Source organism: Corapipo altera, unplaced genomic scaffold (genome assembly GCF_003945725.1).
Source record: "Corapipo altera isolate COAL_440 unplaced genomic scaffold, ASM394572v1 77b, whole genome shotgun sequence".
In the NCBI taxonomy this organism is placed as follows: domain Eukaryota; kingdom Metazoa; phylum Chordata; class Aves; order Passeriformes; family Pipridae; genus Corapipo; species Corapipo altera.
Window position 1 is genome coordinate 1,279,674 of NW_020884933.1, and position 12,675 is coordinate 1,292,348.

Here is a 12,675-nt window from a genome sequence, read left to right on the forward strand (position 1 = left end):
CAATGGCCCTGACAGCCCTGGCAACCAGCACTGCCCACCCTGCCAGTGCTGCCTCCTGCCTCCCCCCCCAGACAGCCCCACATTCCGGGGTCCCCACCGGGGAGAGAACCTCACAGGTGGGTGCTCCAGGCTCAGAGCTGGGCAGGAGAGACACCCACTCACCATGTCCCCATCCTGAGGGCAGGGGTCTGGGAGGTCCTTGCCCTGAGGGTGACCAGGGCGAAAAGGTCCCGCTGATGTCATTGTGGTGCCTCATCCCTTCCCTGCTGCGCAAATCCCGCTGCTGCCGTCAGACGGCTTTGCCCCCGTGGGGCTGAGAGCTCAGAGCAAACCGCACGTCACAGTCCTGGGATGGCTCCTGGGGTGGCTCCTGGGGTGGCTCCAGGGGGACAGGAGAGGAACTGCAGGAGACAGGCAGTGCTGGCATCCAGGCAGGGCTCCGGCAGCCGCCCAGGGAACGCTTCGCCTGCAGGGCTGAGCCCTCCGAGTTTCCTTGGTTGCTGAACCAACCTTCTCCCTGTGAGCCCTCCTGTGGGATTTTCTTTGATAGACAACAGACAGTTTGGGAGGGATTAAATGTATGAGTGGGCGCAACAGGATTACGTGGGACTCTTCATTCAGGCACGGAGCGCTGGCGGTGCCATAAATAGTGCTGTGGGCATTAAGATGGTGCTTCCCCTCCAAGGCAGTGATCACGTAAGCAGGTGCATTCACATGGGCAGGGAGGATGTTTCTGCAAAGCTTCAGGTGCCTCAGAGGATAAGCAGGAACCTCCAGGGCAGATGAGCCCCACCAGAAGAGCAAAGCCCAAAGCTCAGCACTCCCAGGCTCGGTATCTGCCCGTCACTGGAAATGACTGTCAGGTCTCCATCGCCCAACCAGGCTTGCCCATCTTGAAGGCATCTACATGACTTAGCAATTGGGTTGTCACAGTAGCTACAGCCTCCCCTCCACACCCCAAGTACACGGGATTAATGACATTAGTGCTCCCCACTGGGTGGGTGCAGCAGCAGCAGCACAGTCGTGTGTGTACTTGTCCCTTCCCAAGAGAGAATGTCCACGAGCTATCAGCGTGCATGTGTGTGAATATAAAATCATTGCTGAACAAATCTAAGTGTGTTCAGAGCAGGGGTACACAAACCACACTGAAATGACTGCAGTGCTACAAAATCTGCTCTTCGGCAGTTAAAATCCCATTATTTTATCCCCTGGGGAAAAAAAATGGACTGAGGTTTCCTTTTGTGACAGCAACTGCTGAAATAACCCGTGTCCTGAGCTGGAGCTGGTGCTGGAGAAATGAATGACCCTGGAGAAAGGAATGACAAGAAGAGGTGGTGAACCTGTAGGGGTCTGGTGATTCCCCTCTAAGACTTGAAGGAGATTCCTAAACAATCTGCAGAGTTGTGGGCATTCCCCTGCTAATAGGTTTAGGAGCCAGGGAACGGAAATAGAGCACCGAGTACGTCACGGAAACCGGGAAACCTCTTTACAAGGTTAAAAATAAGCAGAAAGCAGAGTGTTTATTTAGAACAGCCAGGAGTAAAGTGGCTAATTGCTGAGGGAAGAGCCAGTTTCCATTCGCACAGAGGTGTCGTCAATGAAAGCAAGACAACTGAGTCATGCTTAGGTAACAGCAGAAATATCCTGGCAGTCAAGCACAGCCTTGTGGAGCAGCAGTGGGTCACAACTCAGCCCCATGTGTGTCTTGGGGCACACCCACCCCCCCTCCTCTGCAAAGGGTTCTTACAAATGCTTGGGCAAAACAGGCTGTTTGTGCTGTCTTTGTCCCCCGTGCTGTGCCTTCATGTTTCAGAGGGGAAAACCCACATAAAGGTTCAGCAAGAGCCCTTCACCCAGCAGGGCGAGGCACAGGGTGGTGGGAGGTCCCTGCAGAGGCCCCCGGAGCTGCTGAGCTGATGCTCAGGCTCTGAAGGGCAGTGTCAGGTTTCTGCCATCACTGCTGTGTCCCGTTACCTGGTGGGTCAGATTGTGTTGAATCGTTTTCCTGCCTCGTTTGCCGTGGCTGGGGTTTGGTGAAGGCTTTCCAAGGAGTGTGTGCTGCTGTCGTTTACAGCAGCTGAGGCTCTGATCTGGGACTGGGGCTCTGCTGGAAAACAGTGTCCCCTAAAAGTGATGAAGGGGTGAGCCAGGTCAGACTGAGAGCAGGAACATCAGAAACTGTGAAGCACCTTATATTCGCCCTGCACAGTTACAAATTACCAGCTGAAATGCCAGTCAAGAGAATCAAGTCCTTCCTGTCTCATCATGTGCGTCCCCTCAGAATTTATTTCCAGTAATTTGCTTTTATATTTCCAGAACATCACAGGATTTTTAACTCCCTTTCTCTTTATGCAGCACCAGCTTAGATTTTTAGCTAAAGAAATGTAAATACTTGACTTCTCATCATTTACACTGTAAGGTAAAAAGCCCTCCTTGTTTGTTTCACTTGCTGGTTTTGGCCACCACTTCACAACTCTTGCACTGGGGCCTTAAGCACTGATGAGGATGGCAAAGCATGGGGGCAATATTGCAATGCCTTTGTCTGGCTCTTTTGCTCCACAGGGAGGATGTTTCTGCAAAGCTTCAGGTGCCCCAGAGGATAAGCAGGAATCTTCAGGGCTCAGCCACAGGTGGCTGAAACACCAGAAGCCCCCGGCAAAGACCACACGAGACCCAAGGGAATGGAGAAGACCAAAGCAAAGCAGGAGCTCTCCAGCACACAGCCCAGCCCAAAAAACAAGCCCTCTGCAGCACACCAGCAGCAGGACCAGCCTTTGGCCAGTCGCTTCGTTCCGGTTGTTGTCCACACTGGGGGACGTCCCCTCAGCTCCTTCAACTTTGTCTTCTACCGACGGACACTCTCCAACTCGTACTGCCCCTTCTACACCGTGCAGAGGCCCTACTGTGGGTACCAGTTCCGAGAGGACAACACCCATGGCAAGATAAAAACGGACCTGGAACCTGCCGACGTTCGCAAATGGAGACCCTTCCATAGCAAAAAACTCTAGCTGGGACCAGGGAAGCCCAAACAATAAAGCCCAAGTAATAAAGCCCAAGCACAGCCCAAGTAATAAAGCCCAAGCAGTAAAGCTCAAACAATAAAGCCCAAGCAATAAAGCCCAAACAATGAAACCAGCAACCGGTGTGACTTCAGTTTTCCATTGGTGTCTGAGTTATGACAAGCAGTGAACACGTGAGCCAAGGGGTGGGTGCTGAGGCTGTGTCACTGCTCCCCAGAGAAATATGCAGTGTGGATTTTGCTCTAAAAACCCGGTCCAACTTGTCCTGTCGTTTACTGGCAGCTGCTCGTGCAGAGGCACTGGGTGTCAGCAGCACAGGGCACTGACTGAGTGGCCACCCAGCCAGGCTCGTCTGCAGCAGCCCGGCCCCAGCACAGGCTGCAAAACCTGGGAAGGTTTTCTAGAGTCACAGAATGGTTTGGTTTGGAAGGGACCTTAAAGCCAATCTAGTTTCACCCCTTGCCATGTGCAGGGGCACCTTCCAGTAGCCCAGGTGGCTCCAAGCCCCGTCCAACCTGGCCTTGGACACTTCCAGGGATGGGGCAGCCACAGCTTCTCTGGGCAGCCTGTGCCAGGACCTCACCACCCCCTCACAGGGAAGAGTTTCTTTCTAATATCTGACATAAATTTTCCCTCTTTCAGTTTGAACCCACTAGTCCCTGTCCTGTCACTCCAGTTCCTGATGAACAGTCCCTCTCCAGCTTCCTTGCAGCCCCTTCAGACACTGGAAGGCTCCTCTGCCTCCACACAACCTTCTCTTCCCAGCTCTCTCAGCTTGAAGCCAACTTCTCATTTCACCAGCTCCTCTGTCTGAGTCTAAATTCTGCTCCTTCTTTGAAAGGCCATTTTCTTTCACTCAGCTTTCCCAGACTCAGGCAAAGTGGTGTTCTCAGTGACTGGAAAAGCACGTCCTGTTTGTGGCACACATTCCAGAAGGCAGCAAAAGCAGTTCAGCTTTTGCACTGCCCGCTCTAGAGAAGCAGACACACCACCATCAAGTGCTTCTTGAAACACTTGGTGAGCCTGTATCCACTTTTAATGCACAACATTCCTGCTGCTGCTGAACACCTCAATCCTGCAGCCCCTCTCTGTGCTCCAGGGCTATTCCAGCCATGCCCCCTGTGGTGTTGGATCAGAGCCCAGGTTCCTCTTGCACGATGGGGACCTGGCGGTGAGTGCAGAATTAGCACATCCAATTATCTTCCTCAGCCTAATTCCCTTTTCATAACTGTTTTACTCTTGTGTAATCCTGCCTGTTTTAGCAGAGTTATTCCTGCTTTGCTTCCACACGTACGCAACGCTGAGCTCTGAACCACGCAAGAGTTGGGCTCTTTTGGTCATCAGATAAGTCTTTAAACTTGCTAGACATAAAAAATGTGTGTTATGGGATAAACTCCCTGTGGGCAGAGACCCAGCAGTCACATCCTAGTGGAGGATTTGGCTCATGATGTGTTCTGGGGATGTATTTTATCCCCCCCCGTCCTTCTCCTCTGGGTTGTTTTAACTCATATTTACACAGAGAATTTTTCATGGTAATTCATCACAAATGAAAACTGATGCTGCATTTAACTCCACTGGTGTCAGCCAAGTTCTGATAATGCACCAACCAGGACACACTCCCAGGGTGAGCAGAGTGTGGGACAATTCTGAGGAGAAAACACCCAACTATCAGGACCAGGGAGACTGAACACTGGGACTCTGTAGCTGGGGGGGGGGGGAGAGGCACCTTCACCTTCCTGGTGCTGGCAATGAAAGCACTTAAAGCTTTACCATTTAAAGCAATTATGTTTCTATATTTGTCTCAGCATACCAAATTTACCCTCAGAAGCATCTCTTCTAGGAGCTCACGTGGTACTTCCCCCTCCCTGAATTTCAGGCTCTAGAGCCCTGTTTGGAATCTTCTGACAGATCAACCTGAAGGGAAACCAAAAAGGCAGTAACAGCACAGAGAATTCTGAGTGGTTTTCTCTCTTTCTTCTTACTTTGATTTTGGTGTAAAACTTATTTTTCATGTGACGCCCCCCCCCCCCCGCCCCCCGAATGATAAATGAAGTGGATTAAGAGATTAGATCATCAAGGAGAAAATTCCACCTCCTAATCTCCTGCTGGGCCTGTAATCTGCAAGACTTCCCCATTTTACCTCTTTTCTATTTTAACCCTGAACTCTTAATGCCTGGCAGGAGCCCGTCACCCCCCTGAGCCTCATTGGCTGGGCAGGGATTTGCTGGGTACTTAAATGTCACCCTCTTGCCCAAAGAGGGTTTTGTGCTTTTGAGTTTTCCCGGGAGGACGCGTCTTCTGCATCCACCACCAACACGGAATTGGTACAGCCCTCACACCAGGCAACTCGTTCTCCCTGACACTGTGACCCCTGCTGTGCTGGGAGCATCTGAACTTTGAAGGCAAGAAGCAGAATTTTGAGAAATTTTATTCTCAGGCTTCACAAAACCTCTGGTTTTTTTTTTTGGCTGCAAAGCCACCAGCGCTTGGTGTGGAGATGGGGAACATGGACGGGAAAACCGTGGAGGAGCTCAGCACCACCGAGTGCCACCAGTGGTATAAGAAGTTCATGACAGAGTGTCCTTCTGGCCAGCTCACCCTCTACGAGTTCAAACAGTTTTTTGGCTTGAAAAACCTGAGTCCTTCAGCGAACAAATACGTTGAGCAAATGTTTGAGACGTTTGACTTCAATAAGGTAAATATTGTCCTCCCCGCTCAGCTGCGCTGGGATGGGCTGTGCTCTGCTCCCTGTGATCCCCCGCGGTGTGTTTGGGTGTGTGTGATATTGAAAATGTCCCGAGTATGCACAGCCTGATTTTCTGTGGCCTCATGAATTGCAAAATCAGTTATGGGAGGTGAAAAATGCCAGGAAAAAAACCCTTCACCCGCTGCCTGTTCTGCGAGAAAACAGACTTCTCCCAGAGCTGATATTTTCCTTTTGGTTTTAAGTGATTAAAACAGTGGGGTTTTATCTGGCAGGCCGTGATCCCTTTAAAATGAAGTGCCCTTTAAGCCTTAAGTATCAAGTGTTGTGACAGTAAGGAACAAGTGGTATGAGAACAAGGGCTGCATTCATGCAGAGACAGCGAGTTCCCAAGCCACGAGCCACAGTTTACAGAACAGATCGGGTCTGTTTTGCATTGCTCTAAATAATAAATGGATTCGTTTCATTGATTTTTTTTTGCCATATGCTCTGTCCCCTGTGATAAGGAGCTCAGGTCCTTTGTTCCCTGTGGGGAGGGAGGCTTTGCTCCTTGGGCTGTTGCTGTGCTGGACCCCCAGAACGGGGCAGTCCTGGAGCACCTGCACATGTTTGGGAGTGCTGCCAGAAGAGCAGCTGGATGCTGAGTCTCTGAGAGGAAACAACATCCTCCTTTACTTGCAAATGATTTGAAATTGTGCCTCCTGTGAGATGAGGAATATGTCTTATTGCAATTCAAAGGCTTTAATTGCCTTAATCCCATTGAAAAAAATGCAAATCAGGCCCCAAATCCTTCAGGTGTTTGGTTGAGCCTTGGCCTTTACCTTGCTCACTGCCCCACGTTTCAGTGCATGCCTGAAAAGGGAATTGATGCACTGGAAATCCTACTGGGAATGGGGCTTAGCAGCTATTTATACCTAATCTGGCTCCTGCAGCAGTGGGATAAAGCAGATGATCTCCTCCTGAACCTGCCGGCGGAGCTGTGGCTTTGTTCATTGACAAAACCCTGGCTTATGCTCTAATGAACTGTCCCTGGTCAGTAGTACGGAATCATGGAATCACAAGGCTTGGAAAAGACCTCTCTAAGATTATCAAGTGCAACCCTTCACCCAGCTCCTCCATGTTCACCACTAACCCACATCCCCAGGTGCCACATCCACGCGCCTTTTGAGCACTTCCAGGGAGGTACGTGCCACGTCCCACGTGCCACTTTCCTTCCAAGTGCCATGGCAATGCTCTGTGGTGGGCAGGAGGCACTTCAGCAAAGCTTACAGGAGCTGTGAACATCATGGGCAGTGTCTAGAGGTAGGCTGGTGGCCTGGAAGCTCATCCCAGCAGCTTTGCAGTGATCTACAGCCCTAGGAGCGAGCCCTCTGTGGGCCCAGCTGAAGGTCTCCTAATGCCATGGCAGGAGCTGGAGGTGGGCAAACAGCTCGGGGGAAAGTCAAAGATAAAAGTGTTTGTGCTTCTGACGTGACCAAACGTGAAGCAAATACAGAAATGGCACAGGGACAGAGCAGCATCTAGGCCCAGATGTCACCACCATGCTGGGGTGACTCCCGATGTTATTCCTCTCTGGGATTTTTTCATCCAAGACCCCCTTGCAGCAGAAAAGAGCTGTAGGTGTGTGCAGGCAGGATGAGGTTGTGTAATCCATCAGGACTCATCTGCATAAACCTGTGCCTCTTTGACCTCTGAATTACCACTGCTTTGCATAAAGAGATTCCCTGAGCACAGGAGGCTTCCTTAGTCCCCAAGCCAGGAACACCCACCAAGTTCATTCCTTCCCAACAAATAACGGTCTGAGGCTGGATTTGATGATCTTGGAGGCCTTTTCTAACTTCAGTGATTCTCTAATTCTCTAATGGCTCTGCACAGATTAAGATGGAGCCTTGGCTTTAACCACTGGGCATGCAGGGGACCCACACCCCCCTGCCCTCTGCTGTGCTCCACAAGCCCCTGTCTCAAGGTGGAGGCCACCAGTGGGGACCAGTTCCAGTGGGGACCTCCAGAAGTGACCAGGAAAATCACATACTGCCTGACTCTCTGCTTTTAATCTCATCTTGGCCTCTAACATTCTGGTTTCAGGATGGCTACATAGATTTTATGGAATATGTGGCAGCTCTGAGCCTGGTCCTGAAAGGGAAGGTGGACCAGAAGCTGCGGTGGTACTTCAAGCTCTATGATGTGGATGGGAATGGCTGCATTGACCGGGGAGAGCTGCTGAACATCATCAAAGTGAGTGGGCTCAGCTTTTCCATTTCTGTCACAGGGGGTCATTACAGGCAGGTAGACAGAGAGGTTGTAAGAGGAACATTCCAACCCAGCTAACTCCATGGCAAATTAGTAGGCACTGGCCAAACCTGCTGCTTGTCCTCTGCCAGTCCTCCCTGGTGGACCCGTCTCCAACATCCCACACCTCCCATGGCATCTACACACTCTGACACACAGCAGCCCCTGGTCTTCTCCTGGCTGTTTAACCCCATCCACTGAAACTTGGACTGAGATAAGCACTTGAATTTAATCTAAGGGTTTTCAGAGGTGAGCAGCTCCTGGTTTATCCCAGCATGCCCACTAAATCTTGTAAAGCATTGGCTGCCTTTGGAAGTGATTTTAAACTCCAGGTTTTTTTAGACAAGACTTATTGCTTTCCAGACCTAACTGCCTGCAAAATAGTTTAGCCTCTCATGGTGTCTGGTGTCTCAGGTCCCTTGGCCACTTGTGCTGATGGATACACAACCTGCACAGCACTCAGTAATTCCCTTGTGTCCTTCCTTCCCTCCAGGCCATTCGAGCCATCAACCGATGCAACGAAACGATGTCGGCTGAGGAGTTCACAGACATGGTGTTCGACAAAATCGATATAAATGGAGATGGTGAGGAACTTCCCTAAGCAATTCCAATGCTCCCACCTTCCCCCTTACCTGCCAGAGCAATTCCAGGTGCTGGGCGTCCCAAAACACCAGGATATGGGGAGAGCTGGCAGAGGGTGGCTCTCCGTGAAGGTTGAGCTCCTCATCCCCTCTGTGGGCTGCAGCTGGCCCAAGGGGACGCTGCAAACTGCCCCTTGTCCTACTGGCAGGGTGGGGATTTTTGGTGGGGTTTGGGGTGCACAACACACATATTTAAACCCCCAAACTTAGAGTCTGTACAGCTCCTGGGGGGGCTGCTGAGACACCGTCAGAGAGGCTGCAGGATCTGACAGCCCCTTCCTGAACGTGCTCCCGCAGGTGAGCTCTCCCTGGAAGAGTTCATGGAGGGCGTGCAGAAGGATGAAATGCTGCTGGACATCCTCACCCGCAGCCTGGACCTGACACACATCGTCCGGTTGATCCAGAACGACGGGAAGAACCCGCACGAGCTGGAGGAGGCAGAGGCTGCCAAGTAACCTCCTGGGACGCTCTCCCCGCGCCTCCACTTTTCCCCCCTTGCATTATTAACTCGTGTCGTGGTTGTGGGAGCTGGTGAACTGTCCCAGTGCCAGTGTGGCCACAGGCTACCCTGTTAGTGCAGGGACCAGGACCTGCTCTGAAGGTGCCGCTCCCCTGGCAGATGGTTTGGGGGAGCTGGGGGCCCTGCCCGGCGCTAGAGGAAAAGCTGCTGCAAGGAGGGGATGTGGACACATGGAAAACACACGCCCCACCCTGGATTGCCACGGGCCCTGAGCTGTGCAGGGGCCTCTGGACGTTGCTGTCGAGCAGAGTGGGGGGACAATGTCACCTCCCCAGGCAGGGGAGCAGCACGAGGCTGTGCAGCCTGAGAACACACAGACAGCGCCTCAAAATTTAGGCTGTGGCCAACACCAGCCTCTGCAGCCTTGGCAGGGGACAAACCCCAGGGCTGCCCTGCACTTGGCCCCAGTGAGAGGGGTCCTAGAAAAGCAAAACTAAACCTTCCCCTCCCGTTTATATTTCCAGAGCAAGCAGTCACCATTTTTCGTCACCTGTTCTTTGATTTATTGTTAGCAATGATTAGTGATAATGTAAGGTAAAAACATTCACGAGCTAGAAAAAGGGGAGGGGTGAATGCAGTGGCTTTTCTTTGTTTAAAAGCATTAAAAACATCGAATGGTGCCTTTTTTTAACAACCACCTGGACTTTAAGGGCATTTTTCTCCTTGAAGTATCTGGAAGTAATAAGTACTTCCAGGCAAGTAGAACCAGACATAAGTACTGCAACAGCAGTAACCTGAGAAGGAGAAGCTTTGCACATTTGTAGGAATATTCCTGCACGTTTTACCACCTGGACAGCAAAATCAAACTTCCCTGTGAGTTAGACTTGAGCATCGAGGTGGTTTTAACTCCAAAGCCTGCGTGCATTTTGGAGGGGTGGGTGAGCTGCTAGAGACGGGCGAGCGCAGCGCCCGCGCCACGAGCATCCGCGAGTACCCGAGCCTGGGTCCCATCACCTCTGACATGGGATCACACACAGTCCCCCATGGAGTAAAAAACCCCTTCTCAGAGCACCCCTGGGGCCCAGCAGCCTCGTGCCACGAGCAGGGGCTGCCCCCAGGACCCTGCACACGCACAAGGGTGGCTGCGGGAGCCGCGGCCTCGCCCCAGCCCACCCCCCCTGTCCCCTTGGCTGCTCCTGGAGAGGAGCTTCCCTGTCTGATGGGAGCAAGTTTCAGGCATGGTGAGGCAATACAGGACACCAGGAAGGGTTTCTTGCCCAGCTGAAAGTCTTGTTATTTAGCACTGGGTGTTTGCAACTCCTGAGCATTTTTCCTGTGTGTCTCGTTCGCTGGGCAGTGTTTTGCCTGGAAGCTTTTGTACTTCCAGTCTTGTAGTGAACTAATAAAGATGCTTTACAACATTATTCCAGGTTGTGCTTCTTCTCTCTTTCAAACAATCCTTCTGTTTCCAGTGGGACAGATTAAATGGCTCATGCAAGTGCAAAAACCTTTGATTTGACTTTATTAAAATAGTTCTTTTACAAGAACAGGCACAAGCTGTGGGGAGAGGTCTGATTTCTTCAGGATCAGTGTAGAAAAGGAGCTGCTCCCAGGTTCTTGCATCCCATGGGTGCTGCCTGCTCTTCTGAACCTCACATGCATCAAGTCAGGCAGTTCTACCTTTAGTAAAACCCTTAGTAAAACCTTTAGTAAAACTACCACCCCCTGAGCAGTCCTACAACTGTTTCTTCCAGAGCTCTGCTTTACCCACCCACATTTCCAGGCACATCCTGTTTTCCTCCCTTCGTTGCAGCCCCACAGCTCCCTCCTGGCCTGTTTTCCACCCAAACAGATCAGCAGGTTCAGGCTCTGGGGTTGTTGTCAGGCACAGAAACACACCATGGAAAGGAACCCTTTGATGGGCCAACCTGTCCACTCACACCAGTGCAAGAGAGAGAAGCTGCAACTGCTTATTAAAGGTGGGCTGAGCTGTTTACTCAGTGTGTAACACTCCTTCTTGCAGCACAATTAACTCCCCCACAAATGACCAGCACAAAACTTACAGCACTTTGGCTTTACAGCACAAGGAGGGAGCTGAGCTGAGCTCCAGTCCCTCCTGTGCTTCCTTCAGCCCCTCCCCTGCACCCAAAAAGCAGCTCTGACAAGCCCAAATTCTATTTATAAAGTCAAAGTTATTCTAAAAAGGCTGTGTCAGGACTGCCAGCGGGTCAAAGACACCTTTCAAACCTCAGTGCCTCTGTTCCAAAGGATGTTTTTTCAGCCTCTAAGAAAGCAAATAAGAAATAATTAGAAACTAATGTTGTGACTCTCCTGGCCCCAGCTCATGCATAATTAATTTATTTCCAAACAGTGGTGGCTGTTGAGGTGCCACAGGCACATTGCTCACCCCTGTGACAATATCTCTGGTGCTGGGAGGCAGCACAGTCTCCCTGGGGAGCGTGGGGGAGGATTTTTTGGGAGGGATGGGCCTGGGAGGCTGTAGGCCAGGTCTGCAGGTCTGACCCCAGGTCCCAGCTCTGCCTCTGCTTTGGGGTGACCTGGGACCAGCCCCTGGAGCCAGGTTTGTTCAGAAGAGCTGTAGCTGCACTAAAATTATAGAGTTATAGAAGACTTTGGGTTGGAAGGGACGTTTAAAGGTCATCTAGTCCAACTCCCCTGCGATGAGGTGGGCACAGAATGATGGAATCATTAAGGTTGGAAAAGACCTCCGGGATCATCAGCTCCACCCTGTGCCCGATGCCCACCTTGTCCCCCAGCCCAGAGCTCTGAGTGCCACATCCAGGCTTTCCTTGGACACCTCCAGGGATGGCGACTCCCCCACCTCCCTGGGCAGCCCCTTGCAATGCTTGAAAAAAGCCTTCCACTATCCCAGGTTGCTCCAAACCCTGTCCAACCTGGCTTTGGACAATCCCAGGGATGGGGCAGCTCCCGGGGCAGCCCGTGCCAGTGAACAGTAAAGAATTCCTCCCTGCTACCTCCTCTGAGTCTCTCCCGTGCCAGTTCGCAGCCATTCCCGCCTGTCCTGTCCCGGCCTGCCCGTGCAAACCCTCCCTGTCCCTGTTTTTTGGGAGCCCTTTGGACACTCCCCGAGGTCCCGCTCCCGTGTGCGGCAGCGCCCCCTGCCGGCTCCATCGGGAATCCCGGGAATCCGCCGGGATGGGCCCGACCCATCCCAAAATCAGAGGGAAAGGCGATCATGAGCTCAAACGGCAGAAACATCCCCCAGTGTATCCCCGAGAGGTGGGGCGGGAGACCCAAAAGGCAAAGAAATGACACAAAACTCTCTCTCAGACTTCCAAAGGTCCTTTTTTTTCCACTGCACATCACTGATCCCGTGTTCCTGCAGCACAGCCCTGATCCCAGAACACCAGCAGGCTGCCTCAAATACAGGATATTTGAGGGTGATGCGTTTGAGATACTCCCTAAAGTTCTGAGGTGCTTTTTCCTTTGAAGAAAAGGAAGAATAGAAAGAAAAGAAAGGAAAGGAGAAGGAAGGATAGTAGGGAAAGGGAAGGAAGGGAGAAAGAGAAGAGAAGAGAA

The 12,675-nt window shown here is 51.7% G+C and overlaps 1 protein-coding gene and 1 long non-coding RNA gene across 2 annotated transcripts; both read left to right on the plus strand.

The window, feature by feature from the left end:
- Positions 1-3,059, plus strand: LOC113954917. The gene is made up of 2 exons (XR_003530364.1): positions 1-116; positions 2,563-3,059. It is a non-coding gene; the product is annotated as an uncharacterized LOC113954917 (long non-coding RNA).
- Positions 3,060-5,381: 2,322 nt separating this feature from the next.
- GUCA1A (guanylate cyclase activator 1A) lies at positions 5,382-9,351 on the plus strand. The gene is made up of 4 exons (XM_027659839.1): positions 5,382-5,715; positions 7,810-7,959; positions 8,507-8,597; positions 8,952-9,351. The coding sequence occupies exons 1-4, from the start codon at positions 5,518-5,520 to the stop codon at positions 9,107-9,109; spliced, it is 597 nt and encodes a 198-aa protein (XP_027515640.1). The 5' UTR covers positions 5,382-5,517; the 3' UTR covers positions 9,110-9,351.
- Positions 9,352-12,675: the final 3,324 nt, after the last annotated feature.

Coding starts and splice junctions, on each gene's coding strand:
- GUCA1A (XM_027659839.1), top strand. CDS start 5,518: ATGGGGAACATGGACGGGAAAACCGTGGAGGAGCTCAGCACCACCGAG. Junction 5,716..7,809: donor AGACGTTTGACTTCAATAAG/GTAAATATTGTC, acceptor TTCTGGTTTCAG/GATGGCTACATAGATTTTAT. Junction 8,598..8,951: donor AATCGATATAAATGGAGATG/GTGAGGAACTTC, acceptor GTGCTCCCGCAG/GTGAGCTCTCCCTGGAAGAG.